Source organism: Dendrobates tinctorius, unplaced genomic scaffold (genome assembly GCF_039654945.1).
Source record: "Dendrobates tinctorius isolate UK_male_01 unplaced genomic scaffold, ASM3965494v1 ptg000164l, whole genome shotgun sequence".
NCBI lineage: Eukaryota > Metazoa > Chordata > Amphibia > Anura > Dendrobatidae > Dendrobates > Dendrobates tinctorius.
This window is the reverse complement of record NW_027361831.1, coordinates 8,494,725-8,519,965: the sequence shown is the minus strand read 5'-3', so window position 1 is coordinate 8,519,965 and position 25,241 is coordinate 8,494,725. Positions and strand designations below refer to the sequence as shown.

The 25,241-nt window shown below is 42.4% G+C and overlaps 1 protein-coding gene across 7 annotated transcripts in view; it reads right to left on the bottom strand.

The window, feature by feature from the left end:
- LOC141052932 (uncharacterized) overlaps positions 1 to 25,241 on the bottom strand; it is a 251,013-nt gene that overhangs the window by 127,443 nt on the left and 98,329 nt on the right. For 5 of the 7 annotated variants that reach the window (XM_073550258.1, XM_073550261.1, XM_073550255.1 and 2 more), the window contains one exon: positions 3,839 to 5,668. The exons of the other annotated variants lie outside the window; for them this stretch is intronic. In XM_073550258.1, the coding sequence (XP_073406359.1) occupies positions 4,047 to 5,668 (1,622 nt within the window). In that variant the 3' untranslated portion in view covers positions 3,839 to 4,046. Of the gene's footprint in view, positions 1 to 3,838; positions 5,669 to 25,241 lie in introns of those variants that run through there. 7 annotated transcript variants of the gene reach the window in all.

Here is a 25,241-nt window from a genome sequence, read left to right as displayed (position 1 = left end):
TGACAGGTTAAATCTCTGAGACAACTTTTTGTATCCTTCCCCTGAAAAGCTATGTTGAATAATCTTTGTTTTCAGATCATTTGAGAGTTGTTTTGAGGAGCCCATGATGCCACTCTTCATAGGAGAATCAAATAGGAGAACTACTTGCAAGTGGCCACCTTAAATACCTTTTCTCATGATTTGATACACCTGGCTATGACGTTCAAAGCTCAATGAGGTTACAAAACCAATTTAGTGCTTCAGGAAGTCAGTAAAAAGTAGTTAGGAGTGTTCAAATCAAGAAAATGATAAGGGTGCCCATACTTTTGCACCGGTCAAATTTTGTTTAAATGCAGATTGCACATTTTCTGTTAGTACAATAAACCTCATTTGAATCCAGAAATATAACTGAGTCCATCAGTTATTAGATATATGAAACTGAAATACCTGTTGCAAAAACCAAAATTGCTATTAAGAAAAAAGGTTAACATTAATAGGGGTGCCCAAACTTTTACATATGACTGTATGTAGTTTATTTATGAAGTTTTAATAATAATGCAATAATGCACCCCCAATCCTGATATGCATGGTACCCCTTCCCCCTATCCTGGTATGCATTGTCCCCTCACCCCCCCAATCCTGATATGCATGGTACCCCTCAATCCTGGTAAACATGGTTCTCTCACCCCCCCAATCCTGATATGCATGGTCCCCTCACCCCCCAATCCTGCTATGCATGGTACCCCTCACCCCCAATCCTGATATGCATGGTACCTCTCACCTCCCCAATCCTGATATGCATGGTCCTCTCACCCCGCTTTCCTGGTATGCATGGTCACCCTCACCCTCCATTCCTGGATTGCATGGTCCTCTCAACCCACTTTCCTGGTATGCATGGTCACCCTCACCCCCCCTTTGCTGGTATGTATGGTCCCCCTCACCCCCCTTTCCTGGTATGCATGGAAAATAAAAGTTATATACTCACTTTCCGACGGCCCACGATCTCCACTCCACACATCTTCCGGTCACAGCAATGCTTTGCGCGAAACACCGTTGATGACGTCGCGCTCTCGCAAGAGTGACGTCATCTCCGGCCCTTCACGCAAAGCAATACTGGGATCGGAAGGTGCCGGGCGGTGGAGCAGAGAGCGCGGGCCGTCGGAAGGTGAGTATATAACTATTTTTTATTTTAATTCTATTTTTTACATATTTCCACGCGCCCGGCCTCGCGGTCCCAGGAATGCTTTGAGGCTTAGACCGCTGATGACGTTGTGCTCTCGCGAGAGTGACGTCATCTCCGGTGTAAGGCGCAAAGCATTACTGGGACCGCGAGGCCGAGCGCATGGAAAGGAGATCAGAGGCCGTCGGAAGGTGAGTTTAACCTTTTTTTATTTTAATTCTTTTTACAGATTTAGCCCTACGCCCGTCTGTGCCTGCCGCTGATTGGCGGCCGCGACCAATCAGCGGCAGGCGCAGCTTACCATTACAATCAGCGACACGGGATTTTGGTTACAGACAGACATGAAAAGACGATTATATATATATATATATATAGATGGTGGATAACTGATTCAGAGTGTGCTTAGTGGTGTGGCGTGAACCACAGAACATCTGTGGCTGTGGATGCAACATACTCATGTTTTTTTCTGTACTGGAACGATAATAGTTCCCCCACCCCTATTGATAGTGTGCTTCCTGGCCCGACTGCTACATCTCAATAATACATATATGATTTCAATCAAAACATACATATATCTTTTTTTACTTTACTATTAAAAAACTTTTTACAAAAATATATTTTCTTTTAAAAAATGTTTTCGTTTTATTTAAATCCAGAAAAAAATTGCTTAAGAACATCCTTTTCCTTATAAAACGGATCGATCTAATTTTTTTTTTAGCTTTTAATTTTTTTTAGTTTTCTATTTTATGAAGTTTGTATTTGCTTTTTTTTTTTTTTTTTTTATTATTATATATCATACATGTTTTTTATGTTTTGTATGTACTTTACGTAGCTGTGTCAAAAAGAAATGTCTCTTACAAGGCTATAAGAGACCAACACAATAAATTTAGGTTTTTGTTTTATTTGTTAATGTAACCTGGTGGATCCCATTTGATTGAAGAGATTTAGGTGCAGAGGGATAGAAAATTGGGGGGGGGGGGGGTTAGGGATTTATCCAAAAATGTATAACAAGCCATGCTGAGTATATGCGATCTCCCTCTGCATGTATATTGGGGACAGTATAATACAGACAAAATGTCTGTCCACCCAGTCAGCATTAATTAACATTAATTACAATTTGTCAATGAAGGCAACTGATCCCTAAATAAAGATGATTAAAAATAAACTTTTCATGAACTTTTTAAATAAGATTAAAAGATACGACAGTCAGTGTGTATGAGGGAATATCAGGATTATAACCCCTTGGTTAAAACCGCTTGGTGCGGCCACTATTAAGGCTGTGTGCACACGATGCAGATTTGCAGCGGATTTTACCGAGCAGAAACGTTGCATATCCGCATTGTGATGTACAGTAGCCTTAAAATCTATGAAGAAAAAAAATCTCGCTGTGCAGACGCTGCAGATTTTTCCGCGCAGTTTTCCTGCGGTACAAAATCCGCAGCATGTTACTTCTTGTGTGCGGTTTTCCATCTCCCCTGTCACCAAATCCGCCAGGGGGAAACCGCACAAAAACCGCATGAAAAATGGAAGAAATCCGCAGGAAAAATGCAGGTCATTTGACCTGCGGATTTCTTCCATTCTGCACGGAAAAATCCGCAGGGCCAAAAAGTACGTCTGCACTCAGCCTTACTGCTCTCTAATATTGTTGCCAATAACAGACTGACTGCAGCTAGTAAAACCTTTACATGTTTGTCCTGATGAAGAGGTCGTGTAAGCTTGAAACGCGTGGACCTACAAACCATTACAATAAAATACTATTGATTTCACCTTGCCATCGAGCTTCCTTCAGCAGCGCAATGAATGACACCTCCTTCCTGTTCTTCATTTCTCCAACAATGGCAACCTAAAGCCTTTATGAAGGAATTGCTGTTTGAGATGTTCTGTCTCGGTATAATGTTTGCATATTGGTGCAATTTCACCGAATGCGTGTGTACTGGCCTTTACGGATGTTGGTTGGACATGTGCAGATTTACATACACACAGCTCTATTTTTATTATGCATTGCTTACGTAGCACCATCATATTCCACAGCGCTTTACAGACATTATCATTGCTGTCCCCAAGGGGTTCACTGTCTAAATTCCCCATCAGTATTTCTTTGGAGTGTGGCAGGTAACTGGAATACCCAGGGGAAACCCACGCAAACACGTGGAGAACATACAAACTCCTTGCAGATGTTGTCCTTGGTGGGATTGAACCCAGGACCCCAGCGCTGCAAGTGCTAGCCACCGTGCTGCAGGTCTACCACATAAGTACATATATACAAATACTGTATATATAAATAATACACACAGCTCTAATATATATGCAAATTTGCATACACACAGATCTACTATATAAACACATTGCATACAAATACACTGTGTATATATTAACCCATTTTGCAATTCCTTCCAGCTCATGTGAAAGGTCCTGGAGCAAGTCAGGTGGAAAGTTTGTCAGCTGCTCTCTCAGAATGTGCAGCCTCTGTGCAGGTCCTGGTATCCTCCAATCCTGCTCTGCAGCGATCACATAGTGTTGGGCAGGAGGAGAGAACACGTCTCACAGTAAACGAGAAGGATGCTGTCTGCTCTATCACAAGAAGCTGCCTTCAGAGTATAAGTGGCTATCACTTATTAGCAAGAATTTTTAGTGATAAAAGTGTGCCAAATAGTACAAAAAATACAGTAAGTTCTAATGCAATTTCTCTTTTTTGTTTAATTATATGACTGTTGTATGTTTTTTGTACAATTTCTCTAAAATATATAGTTTCTCCCCTTGTGCGTTGTTTTTTGATATTCAACAAAATATGTTTTCTATTAATTCATTGTTCATATTCCAGATATGATAATGGCTTCTCACTTTGTGGGATTTAAAAATGTTTAACAAAATAGCATTACTGTTCAAACTATTTCCCACATTCCTCATATGAACGTTGATTCTCCCCTCTGTGAATACTCTGGTGCCTGTTAAAACTTGTTTTATCTGACCAACATTTCCCACATTCTGAACATAAATATGGCTTCTCCCCTCTGTGAATTCTCTGGTGCCTATTAAAACTTGTTTTATCTGACCAACTTTTCCCACATTCTGAACATAAATATGGCTTCTCCCCTGTGTGGGTTCTCTGGTGTAAAACAAAGTCTGCTTTCCGTGCAAAACATTTTCCACATTCTGAACATGAAAAAGGCTTTTCCCCTGTGTGAGTTCTCTGGTGATTAAGAAGGTCTGATTTCTGTACAAAACATTTCCCACATTCTGAACATGAAAAAGGCTTCTCCCCTGTGTGAGTTCTCTGGTGAATTGCAAGATTACATTTCTGTTTAAAACATTTTCCACAATCTGAACAGGAAAAAGGCTTCTCCGCTGTGTGAGTTTTCTGGTGTAAACCTAGGTATTTTTTCAATGCAAAACATTTTCCACATTCTGGACATGAAAAAGGCTTCTCCCCTGTGTGAATTCTCTGATGAATTGCAAGATTACATTTCTGTTTAAAACATTTTCCACATTCTGAACATGAAAAAGGCTTCTCTCTTGTGTGAGTTATCTGATGTTCAACAAGACCTGATCTCACTCCATAACATTTTCCACATTCTGAACATGAAAAAGGCTTCTCCCCTGTGTGAATTCTCTGATGTCGAACAAGTTGTGATCTCACTCCATAACATTTTCCACATTCTGAACATGAAAAAGGCTTCTCCCCTGTGTGAAGTCTCTGATGTTGAACAAGATGTGATCTCACTCCATAACATTTTCCACATTCTGAACATGAATATGGCTTCACCCCTGTGTGAGTTCTATGGTGATTAAGAAGTTCTCGTTTACTTAAAAAACATTTCTCACATTCTGCACATGAATATGGCTTCTCCCCTGTGTGAGTTCTCTGGTGAAATACAAGATTACATTTATGTTTAAAACATTTCCCACATTCTGAACATAGATGTGGCCTTTCCCCTGTGTGAGTTCTCTGATGTGTGTTAAGATTTGTTTTCTCTGAAAAACATTTCCCACACTCTGAACATGAATATGGCTTCTCCCCTGTGTGAGTTCTCTGGTGAATAACAAGTTCTGATTTCCGGTTAAAACATTTCCCACATTCAGAACATGAATATGGCTTCTCTCCAGTATGAATTCTCTCATGCCTAACAAGATCTGATTTACAGTGAAAAAACATCCCACATTTGGAACAAGAAAATATTTTTGCCTCTGTGTGATTTTTTTGATGTTTAACAAAAGATGTTCTGAGTGGAAAATTATTTCCGCATTCTGAATGTGCAATTTGCTTCTTTGCTTTAAGAGAAGTTCGTTTTTTAATGCCTCTTTTCTGATTTTTATTATCCTTAGTAGTCAGTAATAAATCAGAAGATAGGACCTGTTTCAAAGAAGGAGATGATAGCTCGTTGCTGTGAATAAGTGATAGTATATCTGGAGTAATGATCTTCACTTCAAGTGTATCCTGTTTGATCTCAAGGTCATCCGATTTAAAAATTGAAGATGTCAGCTGTCCCTCTAATCTCCTGGTACAGTCATCTGCCAAGAATAAAACCAATTTATTATTTTTGAATAAAATATTCTTGAAACTTATATTTTTGAACATTTCTACTCAAAATGTCCATGGAAATGGAAAGTTATGCAGTAAAACTGAATTCTTCACTAAGACAATGACAACCCACGATCTAATAGAAGACCTCACTGCATGAACCAGCGAAGCGTGATATTCAACTGTTTGTTCATTCTACATTCCAAATATAAGAATAAATAGCAACCAAAAAATGTTACATAGGTGAAAATGATACTTAAACAAACTTTTACTACTCCTGTAAAACAAGAAAAAAAAATCCAGGTGTCAAAAACGACTAGTCCTATAGATTAATTCACTGATTGTTAAATTTACAAAATAGTCATTTTATAAAGTTTTCTATCTTTCCGTAACACTATGGCTTCTGCAAATGGTGTCTCTGATCTCCTCTGGGGTCTGAGCTTGCAATGTCTGCTTTTATCACCAGACGTCGCCCATCATTCCTTCTGTAGGTGGCACTCGTGATGGAGGAGACATTGTAACCAGAAGTTCTGGGCAGAACAGGCTCTGTTCTGTCACTAAGGATAGGGTGGCTAGGACCAGTAGTACCATTCAGTGTGGAAGTGTGGGCATATGTGCAGCCCAGCTGGAATAATCAGCTTCCTGCTTCAGGTAATTGTACAGCACCACACCTTACTAAAGATCCAAGCCTATTTCCGAAAGCTGCCAGATACAGCATTGTTCTACTCTGGTTCAGTCCTGCATGATCAGCCCTTGGCTTGTGTATTTGATTCTTTTGTGACCGTGGCCCGTTTACGGACTACTTTTCTGTCTTCTGATTTTGTATTTTCTCTGCCCTTTTGGTTCTAGCTAAAATCTAGGCCCCTTAAAGTAGTTTCAAAAAAAGATTTGTTACCCAAAAACTAGCTTTTGTAAATTTAATATTTAAAAACGTTTTGCTAAACTTGTAAGCTTTCTCTTATCTGAAAAAAGTTGAAAAGTTGAAAAAATAAATCCAAATGTTAGAAAAAAAACTTTAAGCAATTTTTTTAACCCCTTCACGACCAATGACGCCACATAGGCGTCATGAAAACTGGTACCAATCTGACCAGTGATGCCTATGTGGCGTCATGACTTTAAAGCCCCCCTGCGGGTCGGGTGACCTAGGTCACTGAAAGGTCACCCAACCCGCAGATACAGGAGGCTTTGTACTTCACCACGGGGGCGTGGCTTCGCCCCCCACGTGGCTACGATCGCTCTGATTGGCTGTTAAAAGTGAAACAGCCAATCAGAGCGATAGTAATATATCATCAATGAAAATTGATGAAATATTACAATCCAGCCATGTCCGATGCTGCTGTAGCATCGGACATGGCTGGTGACACCGATCTGTCGCCCCCACCAGCGATCGCCCCCCCTGCCACTGAATGACAGCGGCGATGTGCCGCCGCTGTCATCATCTGCCCCCCCGCCTTCCGATCGCCCCCCCGGTACTCACCGAGTGCCGCTATGGCTCCCGGTGTCCCGGACGATTGGAATATTGGACATATTGGAATATGGCGGGCGCATGCGCAGTGCGCCCCCTGGCTGCAATTTCCTTTCATTCATTTTGATCACTGTGATAAACTCTCACAGTGATCAAAATAGAATGAAAAGTAAATAAACCCCCCCGTTTATCACCCCCATAGGCAGGAACAAACAAATAAAGAAATTATTTTTATTTTTTTTCCATTAGGGTTGAAAAGAGGGTTAGGGTTGTGGTTACGGTTGGGATTAGGGTTAGGGGTATGTTGGGGTTAGGGATGTGTTGGGGTTAGGGTTGAAGTTAGAATTGAGGGGTTTCCACTGTTTAGGCACATCAGGGAGTCCAAATGCGACATGGCGCAACCATTGATTCTAGCCAATTTTGCGCTTAAAAAGTCAAACGGTGCTCCCTCCATTCCAAGCCCCGACGTGTGCCCAAACAGTGGTTTACCCCAACATATGGGGTATCAGCATACTCAGGAAAAATTGCACAACAACTTTGGGGGTCTACTTTCTCCTAGTACCCTTGGGAAAATAAAAAATTTGGGGCTAAAAAATTATTTTTGTGGAAATTTTTTTTTCTCATTTTCATGTCACTGCGTTATAAACTTCTGTGAAGCACTTGGGGGTTCAAAGTGCTCACCAGGCATCTAGATAAGTTCCTTGGGGGGTCTAGTTTCCAAAATGGGGTCACTTGCGGGGGGGGGGGGGTTTCCAAAGTTTAGGTACATCGGGCACTGCAAATGTGACAAGATGCCCGCCGACCATTCCATCAAAGTCAGCATTTCATAATGTCACTACTTCCCTTCCGAGCCCCGACGTGTACCAAAACAGTGGTCCCCACCCACATATGGGGTACCAGCGTACTCAGGACAATCTGGACAACAACTTTTGGGGTCCAATTTATCCTGCTACCCTTATGAAAATAAAAAAATTGCGCACTAAAAAATAATTTGAGGAAAAAAAAAAAAAAATAATTTTTATTTTCACGGCTCTGCGTTATAAACTTTTGTGAAGCACTTGGAGATTCAAAATGCTCACTCTGCATCTAGATAAGTTCCTTAGGGGGTCTAGTTTCCAAAATGGGGTCATTTGTGGGGGAGCTCCAATGTTTAGGTACACAGGGGCTCTCCAAACACGACATGGTGTCCGCTAACGATTAGAAGTAATTTGCATTTCAAAAAGTCAAATGGCGCTCCTTCCCTTCTGAGCCCTGCCGTGCACCCAAACAGTGGTTCCCCCACACATATGGGGTAGCAGCGTACTCAGGCCAAACTTGACAACAACCTTTGGGGTCCAATTTCTCCTGTTAGCCTTCTGAAAATTAAAAATAGCGTGCTAAAAAAATCATTTTTGAGGAAAAAAAAAAATTTTTTATTTTCACTGCTCTGTTATAAACATTTGTGAAGCACTTGGGGATTCAAAGTGCTCACTACACATCTAGATAAGTTCCATAAGGGGTCTAGTTTCCAAAATGGGGTCACTTGTCAGGGAGCTCCAATGTTTAGGTGCACAGGGGTTCTCCAAACGCGACATGGTGTCCGATAACGATTGGAGCTAATTTTCCAGTCAAATTGTGCTCCTTCCCTTCCGGACCCTGCCGTGCGCACAAACAGTGGTTTATGACCACATATGAGGTATCGGTGTACTCAGGAGAAATTGCCCAACAAATTTTAGGATCCACTTTATCCTGTTGCCCATGTGAAAATGAAAAAACTGAGGCTAAAAGAAAATTTGTGAAAAGAAAAGTACTTTTTTACAGATCAATTTGTGAAACACCTGGGGGTTCAAAGTGATCATTATGCATCTAGATAAATTCCTTGGGGGGGTCTAGTTTCCAAAATGGGGTCACTTGTGGGGGAGCTCCAGTGTTTAGGCACACAGCGACTCTCCAAACGTGACATGGCAACCGCTAAATATTCCAGCATATTTTCCATTCAAAAAGTCAAATGGCGCTCCTTCCCTTCCGGACCCTGCAGTGCACCCAAACAGTGGTTTATGACCACATGAGGTATCGGTGTACTCAGGAGAAATTGCCCAGCAAATTTTAGGATCCATTTTATCCTGTTGCCCATGTGAAAATGAAAAAATTGATGCTAAAAGAAAATTTTTGTTGGAAAAATTAAAATGTCCATTTTTTCTTTCCACGTTGCTTTAGTTCCTGTGAAACACCTGAAGGGTTAATAATCTCCTTGAATGTAGTTTTGAGTAGCTTGAGGGGTGCAGTTCTTAGAATGGTGTCACTTTTGGTTATTTTCTGCCATATTGACCCCTCAAAGTGACTTCAAATGTGAGGTGGTCTCTAAAAAAATGGTTTTGTAAATTTTGTTGTAAAAATGAGAAATCGCTGGTCAATTTTTAACCCTTATAACTTCCTAACAAAAAAATATTTTGTTTCCAAAATTGTGCTGATGTAAAGTAAACATATGGGAAATGTTATTTAGTAACTATTTTGTGTCACATAACTCTCTGGTTTAACAGAATTAAAATTCAAAATTTGAAAATTGCGAAATTTTCGCCAAATTTCTGATTTTTTCACAAATAAACAAAAATTATCGACCTAAATTTACCACTAACATGAAGTCCAATAGGTCACGAAAAAACAATCTCAGAATCACTAGGATCCGTTGAAGCGTTCCTGAGTTATTACCTCATAAAGGGACACTGGTCAGAATTGCAAAAAATGGCCTGGTCACTAAGGTCAAAATAGGCTTGGTCATGAAGGGGTTAAATACCTGAAAATTGCAAAGTATATTAACCTAAAATTACCAGAATCAAAGTATAATGTGTCCAAAAAAATATTTTAGAATTACTGGAATCAGAAGCAGCATCCAACGTTAACACCACATAAAGTGACACGTCAAGTTTGAAAAATGGGCCCTAGTTAGGAACACAAAACTGGCTGTAGGAGGTGGTTACATCAGGGTATTTTGGGCAGTAAAAACTGTGACTGGTAGGAATCTGTACTCACTCAGCGGATCTTGAGGTAGCACAGGAGGCAGGTTTCATGCAAAGTCCAGGCAAGTTTATTTAATTACATAAACCGCACCGGGTGGCAAAACAAAACAGAGCCTTGTCATTCACAAAGTAAAAAAAACAACTGAAAACAAATAGTCCGTATAGTATTGCGGGTCTGCCCGCTCAGGTCAGTGCATTTAGCAACACACACTGAAGATGAACACGAACTGAAAGTAAATAGTCCATATAGCACTGCGGCTCCGCTCGCCCAGGTCAGTGTCTTTATTAACACACACTGGAGGTCTCCACACCTTCAGCTCCAGACACTGAATGAGAAACCCGACCTCCATTTTATCTGCCAAACCACGCCCCTGGGGATGGGATATGTGAACGGTTATTCCCACCCATCTCTTATGACCACTCGTAAAACCCAGCCCTGCAATGGCCCAAATACCTCTCTCTGCACTATAGGTGCTGTAGCATACTTCTGAGCTCACATCACCACAGCTAATACATATCTCCCCTCAAGGACTTGTCCGGCAGCCCTCTTACAGACTATAGACAAAAGCACATCTACACTCCCTGACACAAGTTATGTTGCTTATCCATGTTATGTAAATAAAAGCTTATAACCTGACGTTAAATTCATCCATTGGTTGCATAAATTATTCTTTTCAAATCTGAAACCCTCCGAAATGTGGTTTAGGTTAAGAAAATAAATTGGCATCAATGCAGAAATATTGATCATGGACACAGAATGGTCAAATTTTGGAAAGAAAAAAGTTTTGTTGCCCACAGAAAGTAATGTGATATTCAAACAAATAACTTAAAATACAAATATATGTTGCATAACATTGGTAAATGAAGTTGTGGTGCTATTAGTCATATTTAATATTTTGTGTGACTTCCATGAGCATGAAGGACGGCATCCATGCGTTTCAACAATGACTCATCCAATTTATTAATGAAGTCATCAGGAATAGCAAAGAATGCAGTCTTGCATGCCTCCCAGAGTTCATCTAGATTCTTTGGTTTTGTCTTCCAAGCTTCCTCTTTCATCCTACCCCGAACCTACTCAATGATGTTCATGTCTGGTGACTGGGCTGGCCAGTCCTTGAGCACCTTGATCTTTTTTGCCTGGAGGAACTTTGTTGTAGAGATGGATGTATGAGATGGAGCACCATCCTGCAGCAAAATTTGACCCCTTTTATGAATTGGAATAGAAGAGGTAGCTAATACTTCTTGATATTTTAGACTATTGATATTGAATTCCACCTTGCAAATGTTTTGCACACCCCCATACTGAATGTAACCTCAGACCATGATCTTTCCACCACCAAATTTAACTGTTTTCTGGGTGTATTTTGGATCCATACGGGCTCCAGTAGGTCTCCTGCAGTATTTGCGGTGACTGTGGTGTAATTCTACTGAAGATTCATCACAGAAATCCACCTTCTGCCACTTTTCCAGCGTCCATCTTTTTGGCAGGCTGTGGGACTTTCCTAATGCCACACGGTTTTTTATTTGCCTTTTGTTTAGTGCTGGCTTCTGGGCACTGATTCGACCATGGAGGCCATTTCGAGACAGAATCCTACAAACTGTTCTAGTTGACACAGGGACTTGCTGCTAGAGCTTTGCTGCAGTAGAAAAGAGGGGCTTGTTTTGGATTTTCTAACCAACAAATGTTCCTCCTGAGCAGTTGTCTTGCGGGGTCTGCCGGACCTGGGCTTGTCAAACACATCTCCAGTCTCTTCAAATCTTTTTTTAATTCTTTGGACTTAACGCTGAGACAAATTAAAGGTGCCAGCCACGCCTGCATTGGATCTGGTCTTCAGCCTCTTGTTAATCCAAGCTTTGGTTGCAGGGTGGATTTTTGGCATGTTGTCAGACCTCAAGTTGCAGCTCAAGTGAAGGTCTGGCGTGCGGAGTTTCTTTTTATACTCACCCACTAAATAACCGATCATTTACTGAGCACAGGTGAGAATGTAAACTAGGATTGGGTGCATTATATGACCAGGCGACAAAACTTTTGTCTTGCCAAAATCTGACCATTTTGTGTGCATTAAATGATCAATATTTTTGCATTGATGCCAATTTATTTGCTTAACCTAAAAACACATTTCGGAGGGTTTCAGCTTTCAAAAGAATAATTTATACAACCAATGGATGAATTTAACGTCAGGCTATAAGCTTTTATTTAAGATGGATAAGTGACAATTTCAGTACACTCCCTGACAGAAGTTATCAAATTCAAAGTTTTAATCACTAAAAAATGAGTAACTAGTGGTGAAACTTCTCTGGAGTAATTAGTATTTGCAGTGGCGTAACGTCAATGGAATCAGGCCACACAGCTGCTATGGAGCACTTGAGCCGCTACGCCCGCCATTGCAAGTTCAACTGTATTGGCATCCTGGATGCTGATACAGTTGATAGCAATGTTGCAAGAGGGAGCGTCAGATGAGGCTTCCTCTATCATTCTTCCTTGACGGCTGACGACTCAGAGCAGTGGGCGTTATGACATTACTACCGCTGTACTGAGATGTACGGGCACTTCAGAATGCTCACTGCAAAAACAGGAGCAGTGTGGGAACGAACAGGAGAGGTGAGTATTGTACTTCATTTTTTGTTAATTAATGAGGACATTGTGGTGGCAATACTGTATAGAGGAATATGGGGAGTGAATTATACTGTATGGAAGACTATTGGAGTGCATTATGCTATATGGATTATGGGGGAGTAGATTATACTGTAAGTACTATGTGGAATGCATTGTATTGTTTTATTTTTTTATTAAAAAAACGCAAGTGAGAAAGTAGCCTTAGAGGGACTAACTTTTAATACGCTGATTGCTGATATAATGCATTGCAATGCATTATATCTGCCAGTATTACACTGACAGAAGCCTCTTATAAGACCTTGCCCGTCAAGGTCTAACATGCTTGCCGTAGGTCTCAATTACGTTCTCAGATTGCCATGACACCACTGAACAGAGGCCAGACAGAGTCCAGAATAACTGTGCTGCCTCATTATAGTGAATAGATCCCTCGGGGGTTGTATCTGAATCAAGTCACTCAGAGTTTTAGATGGAAACCCTAAAGTAAGTGCTCAGCGTAGAGCGACGGATAAATGCGATTCCAAACGTTATGTAAATTGTTCCCAATAAAAGCTTCAACTCAATCCACAAAAAAAGCAAGCACTCACTCAGGTCTGTCATCTGTTAATGGAAATATAGGGGGCTTCCACGTTACTGGTAGAACAAAGGCTCTGGAAAAGCGAAATTGCTCCTCACCCGCCAAAAGAAATTCAGCAAATTCTCAGTTCTCGAATCCAAATGCCCCCTTCATTCTGAGCCTCACAGAGTACCTAAACAACATAATGTGTCCACATTTGGTATTTCTGAAGTGGTGAGAGCCCACCTAACTTGCGTGTGCATGCCTCCAGAAGCACGGATTGGGCATAACATACTGGTGACTACATCGTACTGGTCACTACAACAGCAGTTTGTAATTTTGACTTGGTAATATGCATTGCTGCTTGTTTCTGGAAAATACCCATGGAGTCAAAATTGTCACTACACCTGTAGATAAATTCCCAAAATAGTATAATTTCCAAAATGGGGTCACTTGAGGGGGAATTCTGCTCTTCTAGCAATTAGGGGCCCTGTATTTGTAGTCCTTAGACTTTTATATGAAAATCTGCGCTCCAGGAGGCAAAAAGCGCTGTTTCTCCCGAGACTTTCCGTATGGCTAAGCAGTACCGTACAGCCACATGCGGGGTATTGCCACGCTCAGTAGAAATTGAGACACAAATTATGGTGCCATTTCTACCCACTTCTTGTGTGAAAATGTAAAATCTGGGGCCAAAACAAAACTTTTGGTGGTAAAAATGTAATTATTTTTTTCTTCACTGCACAATGGTATAGAATTCTGTGACACATCCATGGTGTCAAAATGATCACTGCACCCCTGTATGAATTCATTGAAAGTTGTAGTTTGTAAATTGGGGTCACTTATGAGGGGGTTCTGCTGTTCTGGAACTTCATAGGTTCTCCCATTGGGTCATGGCACCTTTCAAACCATAACAGTAAAATATGGCACTCCTTGCCTTCTGAGCACTGTGCCTGAAAAATATTTCCCAATTAGGAAAAAAATGGACCTAATTTATTGTAAAAAAAAAAAATCCTTATTAGCCTTTACGAAAATTAAAAACTTGGGGCTAAAACAACATTTTAGTGGTAAAAATGTAATTTATTCTTTCTTCACCGTTCAGTGGTATAAAATTCTGTGTGGCACGTGTGGTGTCAATATTATCACTGCACCCCTAGATTAATTTGTTGGGGAGAGTAGTTTGAAAAATGAGTTCACATATAGGGGGTTTCTGTTCTTCTCAGGGGCTCTGCCAATGTGACTTGGCACCCTCAAACCATTCCTGCACAACCTGAACTTTTTTTTTTTTTAATCAGATTGTTATAATGAAAATGTGAATAAAAACTAACAAATGAAAAACAACTGTATCACCACCCATCCCACCCTCCCCCCCCAACACCCCACACCCCCACCCGGTCCACAAAAGAAATAAGAAAATTTTACACAAAAAGCACAAATCTTATGAAAATATAAAATACATGCACATAGACACAGTGGATAACAATGGCGACCAAAATCAGCTTTTAGACGAATAGGTTCGCTGCTGGCAGACCCGGGGTGTCCAGCCAACCAGCCCAAATTTGCTCAAAAGTATTTGGTCGTCCCCTCTTAAGGTATATGGCTCTTTCTCTATAGAGTATATAGTTTAATTTATTGATGTATTCTGTCCGAGATGGCACCTTATCTGAAATCCAATGGTATGCCATCAGCTTCCTAGCAGCATAAAGCATTCTGGCAACTGCGGTTTGAAGGTATTCATCTCCCCCCACATCCTCCACATAACCCAAGACACAGACAACGGGATCTCTCGGGATATCATGTCCTGTAGTCACATGGATCAAACTAAGGACCAGAATCCAAAATACCTGCAGGCAGGGGCACGTCCACAGCATATGTAAGATATCAGCATTCTCGAGCGTACATTTAGGGCACTGCGAATCCATCCTCATCCCCATATGAAATAACCATTTAGGGGTTCTATAAACTCTATAAAGAATATACAATTGGGACAAATGATTGGATTCGCTAAGAGACAGCCTAGGGACCATCTGCAGAATAGATTCCCATTGATCCCCTGAAACTGTTGCTCCCACTTCACCAGCGCTCCTATCGGATGCTTCACCAAAACCATTGAAAGAAGTCCACCGTACACAAACGAGAATTAAACCCCTAGTGGATGCCTGCAGCCCGAGCCTGCTGACAATAGCATCCTGGTGTATAGATATGCTATTCATTTGGTCCTGCACTGTGTAGGCATGCCGCAACTGCAGATACTGGAAGAACATAGAGTGTTGGAGCGGAAAATCCCGTCTCAGTGTGTCAAAGGAATTAAAAACCCCATCCTCCACTAATTGCGACAGCCACCAGATACCTATTCGCCTCCATTGCGCAAAACCTTTAAGCGACCTCATTTGCGGCAAATACAGGTTATCCCAAATAGGGGAGTATTTTGTGAAACCCGTGATTCCTCTTAACTGATTAATTTTATCCCACACTTTAATCATGAGAAGGACCGTAGGATATCTAGACGCCCAAGGTCTAAATCTGCCCGCCTCTAAGTTGGATAACAGCGACCCCTGTCCCACAAGAGACCGGAAAATCAACTGGCCCACCGCTGTCTCCGCTGGGAAGCCCTCCATTCAGCGTCGGACTGGCCCACCGGAGGATTCAGGATACAGGGCCAGCAGATGCCTAGGGCCCCCGCTGCTCCAGGGGCCCCCAGCCAGTGGTGTGTCGCACACCATGCAGCTGCTATGGGGGCCCCTGCCAGCGGAGCAGCAGCGGGTGTCAGGAGGCAGGAGCCCCTGTCCCCGCTGCTAAAGAGAAATGAATATTCACTGAGAAGCCATGAATATCATTTCAGGTCTCCACCCCCCAGAGGCCCCGCCACCAGCCCAGTAAGCCGCTCTGCATCTGGGCCGGCGCCGCCCTCAGTCCCCTCTGCTCCTGACTCACAGCCAGTGCGCGATGACGTCACTACATCGCGCACCCCGCTGTGTGTCTGGCAGAGGGGGCAGCTCCTGACACTGAAGCCGGGATCAGCGTGGGAGCGAGGAGGAGAGGTGAGTATTGTGGTTTTTTTTGTTTTTTATATCTCTCTCGCTCTCTCTGTTTCTCTCTATATCTCTTATATCTATCTATCTTTCTTTCTATCTCTATATCTATTATCTATATCTATCTATTTCTATATCTATCGCTCTATCTTTATATCTATCTTTCTATCTCTACATCTATCTCTATATCTATCTATCTATCTCTATATCTTTCTATATATATCTCTATATCTATCTATTATGTCTATCTATCTATATATCTATCTATCTTACTCTATCTCTATATCTATTATCTATATTATCTATCTAGCTACCATCTATATCTATCTATCTCTATATATATATATATCTATATCTATCTATCTCTATACCTATCTATCTATTTATCTATCCATTATCTATCTCTATATCTATATCTCTCGCTATCTATCGCTCTCTCTATATCTATATCTATCTTTATATCTATATATCTATCTCTATCTATCTCTATATCCATTTCTCTCTATATCTATCTCTATATCTCTCTATAGCTATCTATATATCTCTATCTATCTCTATATCTATCTCTCTGTATATCTATCTATCGCTCTCTCTCTATATCTATCTTTCTATCTCTATAGCTATATATCTATCTATCTTTATCTATTTATCTCTATATCTTTTCTCTGTATCTCTCTCTCTCTCTATATCTCTCTATATCTCTCTCTATATCTATCTCTCTGTATATCTATCTTTCTCTATCTATCTATTATCTACATCTATCTCTACATCTATCTATATCTATATCTATCTATCTCTATTATCTATATCTACCTATCTCTATATCTTTCAATCTTACTCTCTCTATATCTATCTGTTATCTCTATATTTATTATCTATCTTTATCTATCTATCTCTATCTATTATCTATATCTATCTCTCTATCTATTTATCGATCTCTGTATCTATCTCTCTCTATCTCTATCTTTATATCTATATCTATTATCTCTATATCTACCTACCTATCTCTATATCTATATCTGTTTCTCTCTATATCTATCTCTATATCTATATCTCTCGCTATCTATCGCTCTCTCTATATCTATATCTATCTTTATATCTATATATCTATCTCTATCTATCTCTATATCCATTTCTCTCTATATCTATCTCTATATCTCTCTATAGCTATCTATATATCTCTATCTATCTCTATATCTATCTCTGTATATCTATCTATCGCTCTCTCTCTATATCTATCTTTCTATCTCTATATCTATATATCTATCTATCTTTATCTATTTATCTCTATATCTTTTCTCTGTATCTCTCTCTCTCTCTATATCTCTCTATATCTCTCTCTATATCTGTCTCTCTGTATATCTATCTATCTTTCTCTATCTATCTATTATCTACATCTATCTCTACATCTATCTATATCTATATCTATCTATCTCTATTATCTATATCTACCTATCTCTATATCTTTCAATCTTACTCTCTCTATATCTATCTGTTATCTCTATATTTATTATCTATCTTTATCTATCTATCTCTATCTATTATCTATATCTATCTCTCTATCTATTTATCGATCTCTGTATCTATCTCTCTCTATCTCTATATCTATATCTATTTATTATCTCTATATCTACCTACCTCTATATCTATATCTGTTTCTCTCTATATCTATCTCTATATCTCTCTCTCTCTATAGCTATATATTATCTCTATATCTATCTATTTCTATATCTATCTATCTCTATATCTATCTATCTATCTCTATACATATCTCTATATCTAGCTATTATCTATATCTATCTCTATATCTATCTTTCTATATCTGTCTCTATATCTATCTATCTCTATATATATATCTCTATATCTATTTTTATTTATAGCCATCTATCTATATATATTTATCTCTATATCTATCTATATATGTCTATATTATAATAATAATAATAATAATAATAATAATAATAATAATATCTGTATATCTCTATTATCTATCTCTATCTATTATCTATCTCTATATCTTTCTATCTATAGCTATCTATCTCTATATCTATCTATCCATTATCTATATCTACCTATCGATCTATCTATATTTCTTTCTATATCTATCTCTATCTCTATGAATCTTTCTATCTATATCTATCCATTATCTACTTTCTATCCATTATCTACTATCTATCTCTATATCTATCTATTTCTACATCTATCTTTCTATCTATATCTAGCTAACTCTATATCTATATAGCATTATACCCTATGAGGAGGCAGCATTATTCCCTATGAGGGGGGCAGCATTATACCCTATGAGGAGGGCAGCATTATACCCTATGAGGGGGTGCATTATTCCCTATGAGGGGGCAGCATTATACCCTATGAGGAGGCAGCATTATACCCTATGAGGAGGCAGCATTATACCCTATGAGGAGGGCAGCATTATACCCTATGAGGAGGGCAGCATTATTCTCTATGAGGGGGTGCATTATTCCCTATGAGGGGGGCAGTATTATACCCTATGAGGGGGGCAGTATTATACCCTATGAGGGGGGCAGTATTATACCCTATGAGGGGGGCAGTATTATACCCTATGAGGGGGCGGCACTATACCCTATGAGGAGGCAGCATTATACCCTATGAGGAGGCAGCATTATACCCTATGAGGAGGGCAGCATTATACCCTATGAGGAGGGCAGCATTATTCTCTATGAGGGGGTGCATTATTCCCTATGAGGAGGCAGCATTATACCCTATGAGGAGGGCAGCATTATACCCTATGAGGAGGGCAGCATTATTCTCTATGAGGGGGTGCATTATTCCCTATGAGGGGGGCAGTATTATACCCTATGAGGGGGGCAGTATTATACCCTATGAGGGGGGCAGTATTATACCCTATGAGGGGGCGGCACTATACCCTATGAGGAGGCAGCATTATACCCTATGAGGAGGCAGCATTATACCCTATGAGGAGGCAGCATTATACCCTATGAGGAGGCAGCATTATACCCTATGAGGAGGGCAGCATTATTCCCTATGAGGAGGGCAGCATTATTCCCTATGAGGGGGGCAGTATTATACCCTATGAGGAGGCAGCATTATACCCTATGAGGAGGCAGCATTATACCCTATGAGGAGGCAGCATTATACCCTATGAGGAGGCAGCATTATACCCTATGAGGAGGCAGCATTATACCCTATGAGGAGGGCAGCATTATTCCCTATGAGGGGGTGCATTATTCCCTATGAGGGGGGCAGTATTATACCCTATGAGGGGGACAGTATTATACCCTATGAGGGGGGCAGTATTATACCCTATGAGGGGGGCAGTATTATACCCTATGAGGGGGTGCATTATTCCCTATGAGGGGGGCAGTATTATACCCTATGAGGGGGGCAGTATTATACCCTATGAGGGGGGCAGTATTATACCCTATGAGGGGGGCAGTATTATACCCTATGAGGGGGTGCATTATACCCTATGAGGGGGTGCATTATACCCTATGAGGGGGGCAGTATTATATTCTATGAGATGGCAGCTTTATATTCTATGAGATGGCTGCATTATATTCTATGAGATGGCTGCATTATACTATGTGAGGGGGCTGCTTTATATTCTATGAGGGGGCTACCCCAACTCCTGCTACATAATTAAGACATGTACAACCTTATATTATACCCGGATATTAGCGTGTTTTACCGCATAATTGGTGGTCTGGTATTTAACTCTATGCAGCTACATAGTGGGCCCCAAGAATGATTTTCTCTGGTGGGCCCAAGGTGTTCCAGTCCGACGCTGCCTCCATTCCCCCCATGTGCTGACATTGAGAGGAGAGAAAGTAGAGCCATGGATTGGGCAGCGCCAGCCCCCCTCCTCTTTAGATTTTTGTAAATGTTCCAATTTGTTCCTTGCACCCTTTTTTAACCAAATAAGTTCTCTAAATATCGCATTCATTTTGTAAAACCTATTTTGAGGGAGCCAGACTGGGGAGTTGTGAAGAACATACAGAAGCTGCGGCATAATCACCATTTTCAGTAAGTTCACTCTCCCCACCACAGAAAGATGCAACTTAGCCCAGGCCTTAACCTTCCCCTTAATCCTGGCCATCAGTGGCGAGAGATTCAAATATTCAAAATCCATTAGTTTATTAGATATCATAATACCCAGATATTTGAAAGTCGTTACAACCGGCACCTGTGTGTCGTTGATTGGGATCGGATCTAAAGGGAGAATCGCAGATTTTTCCCAGTTAATACCGTATTTTTTGGACTATAAGACGCACCGGACCATAAGACGCACCCCTATTTTCAGAAAGAAAATAGGGAAAAAAATAATAATGTGTCAAATGGGGGTCCGTCTTACAGTCCGAATTCAGCTTCCCTGGGAAGGGATCCGGCACAGGTGGAGAAGTAGTCACAGGGGTAATTCAGTGGTCCAGGCTTGTGCGGTGGCGGCGGCTCTGTGCTGGGGCAGCTGCGCTGGGGCAGGTGGGCTGGGGCAGCTGTGCTGGGGCAGGGGCAGCTGTGCTGGGGCAGGTGGGCTCTGTGGTGGTGGCAGCGGGCAGCGCTCTGCGGTGCGGTGGTGGCAGCGGGCTGTGCTCCGGTGCAGGGGCGGCGGCTCCGCCGGCGTTTCTTCGCAGCCCGGAGGCCCCCCGCACACCCCTTGCTGGGCGCCGCCATGTTGCGGTGGCCTCCGGGAGCATGGATGCCGGCAAGATGGCCGCCGGTCCGGGGACGGCGCATGCGCAGCTTCAGATCTCGTCCCGAGATCTCAGGGGACGAGATCTCGTTGCCGAGATTTGAATCTCGTCCCCCGAGATCTCGGCACGAGATCTGAAGCTGCGCATGCGCCGTCCCCGGACCGGCGGCCATCTTGCCGGCGGCCATGCTCCCGGAGGCCACCGCAACATGGCGGCGCCCAGCAAGGGGTGTGCGGGGGGCCTCCGGGCTGCGAAGAAACGCCGGGGGAGCCGCCGCCCCTGCACCGGAGCACAGCCCACTGCCACCACCGCACCGCAGAGCCTCGCCCGCTGCCACCAGCGCACCAGGTACCGTGCATTGCGACCATAAGACGCACCCCCCACTTTCCCCCAAAATTTTTTGGGGAAAAAGTGCGTCTTATGGTCCGAAAAATACGGTAACTAGTCCCGAGACAGCGCCAAAAGAATTAAGGAGCAGCATCACATTATGTAATGATCTATCAGGGTCAGCCAAGAACATAAGCAAGTCATCAGCATAGAGTGCTACCTTCTCCTCCTGTCCTCCGTATCTGAACCCCTCGATGCCCTTATCATATCTTATTCTGGAGGCCAAAGGCTCTATCGCTAAAGCAAAGAGTAGTGGGGAAAGAGGGCAGCCCTGCCTTGTACCTCTATAAAGAGGAAAAGGGTCAGACAGTGATCCATTTGCTCGTATTCGTGCTTTTGGTTCGGAATATAGGAGCCTGATCCAGCTAATAAAACCCGGACCAAACCCCATACAGCGAAGTGTAGCCCAGAGGTAGGTCCACTCTACACTGTCAAATGCCTTGGCGGCATCCAGAGACAGGACCACCCTCCCCCCCGCATTATCCGCCCTCACCTGCATGTTCAAATACAGTCGCCTAATATTTATGGCCGTAGACTTACGAGGCATGAAACCCATCTGATCCGAATGTACTAACGATTCCACCACCTTCGAAAGTCGAGTGGCCAAAACCTTCACCAGGAGCTTAATGTCCACCGTCAGGAAGGAAATGGGTCTATATGACGACGGGAGTGTCGGGTCTTTGTCCTTTTATGGCAGCACAGTAATAATAGCTTCCCGCATAGAAGATGGGAGAGCGCCAGAACTGAGACTATCATTGAATACAGCCAGCAAGGTAGGGAGTAGATCAGATTTATACTTTTTGTACACCTCAACCGGTAAGCCATCCACCCCCGGCGCCTTACCATTGGACATAGATCCCAAAGCCTCTTCAAGCTCCCCCAAGTCCAGCGGCTCATCAAGCATACGTCTCGCCTCGTCAGTTAGACGTCGGAGTTTAGCGGGCCCCAAAAAGTTGTCAAGGTCTTCAGTCGAGGCCCTGGTGTGTGAGGAGTATAACTCGGTATAAAAAGTCTCCAAAATTCTCAAAATACCCGGTGTGTCATTGAAAAGTTGCCCACCCACATCCCGAAGGCCGGCTATAAACGAGGACCCCCCCTGTGCTGAAGTTATAAACGAGAGCAAATGACCAACACTCTCCGCATTTTCAAAATATTGAACTGACTGAAACATACGTTTTAGTTTCGCAGTTTCTAGCGTCATTTTAGTCACCTTCAACTGTGCCTCTTTTAGCCTTTTCTGACTGGCGAGAGTGAATCGCATGGAGAGAGCCTTTTCCACATCCTCCAGCTCATGAAGTATAATCTGAGATTCTGCTCTGGAATTAGATTTAAGCTTTGAAATCTCACTTATATACATGCCCCGCAGGTATTCCTTCAGAGTCTCCCAAACAGTCAAACTAGATGCTGAACCCAAATTAAACCTGAGATGTTCCTGTATCTCAAAGCTAAAGCTATCATTCTTATCCACTAGCTGCAGCCAAAACGGATTAAGTCGCCATAACGGTTTAGTTTTCAATCTATTACCCCCCCCCCCTTGATTGTATTGGACATGGGCGAGTGATCCGACACTGTTCTCGGCAAATAATTAACATCTAAAATTTTTCTCAGCATCAAATCATCACCCATAGCCAAATCAATGCGTGACACTGAGACAAAGGTAGAGGAGGAGCATGAATATTGGTAGACATCAGGATTACGACTTCTCCATAAGTCAGTCAGGGCTAGCTCATGTAACAAAACTCCGAAAGGCGTACGATTACCTCCCGGTTTCAGGGGTGCATGATTACCTCTATCCCAGTGGGAGTCCAAAACATTATTAAAGTCACCCACCAACATATAAGGGACCCCCGGAAAGTCCCTCAACATGGTATGAATTTTATATATAACTTTGCTACTATAAGGCGGGGGGATGTATATAGAAATGAGTATCATTATCTCAGCAAAGAGTTTGCAGAATAGAAAGATGAATTGCCCCTCCGTGTCCACCACCACCTGATTGCATGTAAACTGGGCACCTGAACAGACCAGTATGCTAACTCCCCGGGAGTATTGAGAGTACGTGGAATGATACCCATGTTGTATCCACCTCTTATTTAATATACCAAGTGTCTCAGGAGTAAGATGCGTCTCTTGTAAGCATATAACAGTTGGCTTCTGATCCATTATAAAGGAAAATATGGCCTGTCTTTTTACTGGGGACTTTACCCCTCTAATATTCCAGCTAAGTATTTTAACATCACCCATTCTCAAGTCGATAAACAGTCGGTGCCAATATCCACCGTGTCATAGTAGAGCTTACATTGTTGTGCACAAAAGTTACATAGGACCCGACAAACCCCTAGAACCCCCCCTCCCCCCCCAGAACTCTCCCCAACATGTCCTCCGGCAGTGCCAAGGGTATTTCAACCAAGGGCAATGTTATTCCCTTCCACATCAGTCAACGGGCGTTTCACTTCCTAACTGCTGCCCACACATAACAGGATGAGTCCCCACAGCACATGGCAACCATCTATAGCAAAACGACAACATGTCGAGCAGTTTCCTGCAACAGAACCGAAAGTCAAGACACCAGACAGCGCAGAAGTGTCCAAAGTAGCAAATACATCATCAGCCGCATTCCCGGTCTTCCTCATCCTTCCTCAGCTGCTGTTCATTCAGTTCCAGCCAGTCCATAGCATCTTTAGCATCCAGAAAAAAGTGAATTTTGTTCCGGGCCTCGACCCGCAGCTTGGCCGGGAATATCATAGAATATCGGATACCTATGGCCCTTAGACGTTTTTTGATGTCCATAAATTTAGCTCTCATTCTTTGGACTTCTGGCGAGAAGTCAGGGTAAAAAGAAACTCTGGAGCCATCAATAGAAAGGTCTGGATGTTCCCTTGAGTATCTAAGGATATTATCCCTGTCCCTATAGTGGAGAATTTTAGCCAAGATAGGCCTCGGTTGGTAACCAGGAGGAGGAGGGCGGGTAGGAACCCTGTGAGCACGTTCCACAGCATATAAATGAGTTAGATTATCAGTTCCTATTTTCTCCTTAATCCAGGCTTCGATAAAAACAGTAGGATTTTTGCCTTCATAACGTTCAGGCATGCCAACAATGCGGACGTTGTTCCGTCTAGACCTGTTCTCTAGGTCATCAGTTTTGGCCCACACAGCAACCATATCTCTTAAGTTCTTTATGATGCTGCGCTGACTTAGACACAGTACCCTCCACAACTCCGACTCGTTTCTCAAGTTGCCCGGTTCTGTCTTTAACGGTGTGCAGTTCATGCCTCACATTTTGCCATGGATTCTTGTAAATAACCCAGCTGAGTGAGCACAGAAGAAATAGCAGACCCACACTGCATAACTGCTGTCAGCACATCTTTGATAGTAGGTACAGTTGGCATTTGCAGCTGCAGTGCTTGGAGCTGGCTTTTGTTTTGCTCCACTAGTTCTCCCCAGCTGGCTGCAGCGTCCTGCTTCTCCCGACCTCCAGAGCCTGTGGCCTCCTCCTCTCCCCTCTCTCCCACCTCCGGATCCATACCTCCACCTGCAGACTCCAGCTCTTCATCTGTCTCCTGGAGGGACTCGCGCTCTGCCTCCTCCACTCTGGCAAAGCGTCTCAGCCGGGCTGCCACCTCCCTGTTCCTGTCCTCACTGTCTGCAGCTGCTTCCTCCAGAGCACGCACTGTGTTAGCAGCTCCATCTTGGGACCCAGGCCCCAGCTCATTAGTCACTCTTCTCTGACCTTTTTTTGGCATGATTTAGGGCTAGAGGCTGAATGTCTCTGTCCAGCGGCACCCACAGGTCTCAGGAATGCACACAGATTAGTTACTGACCGTGCTG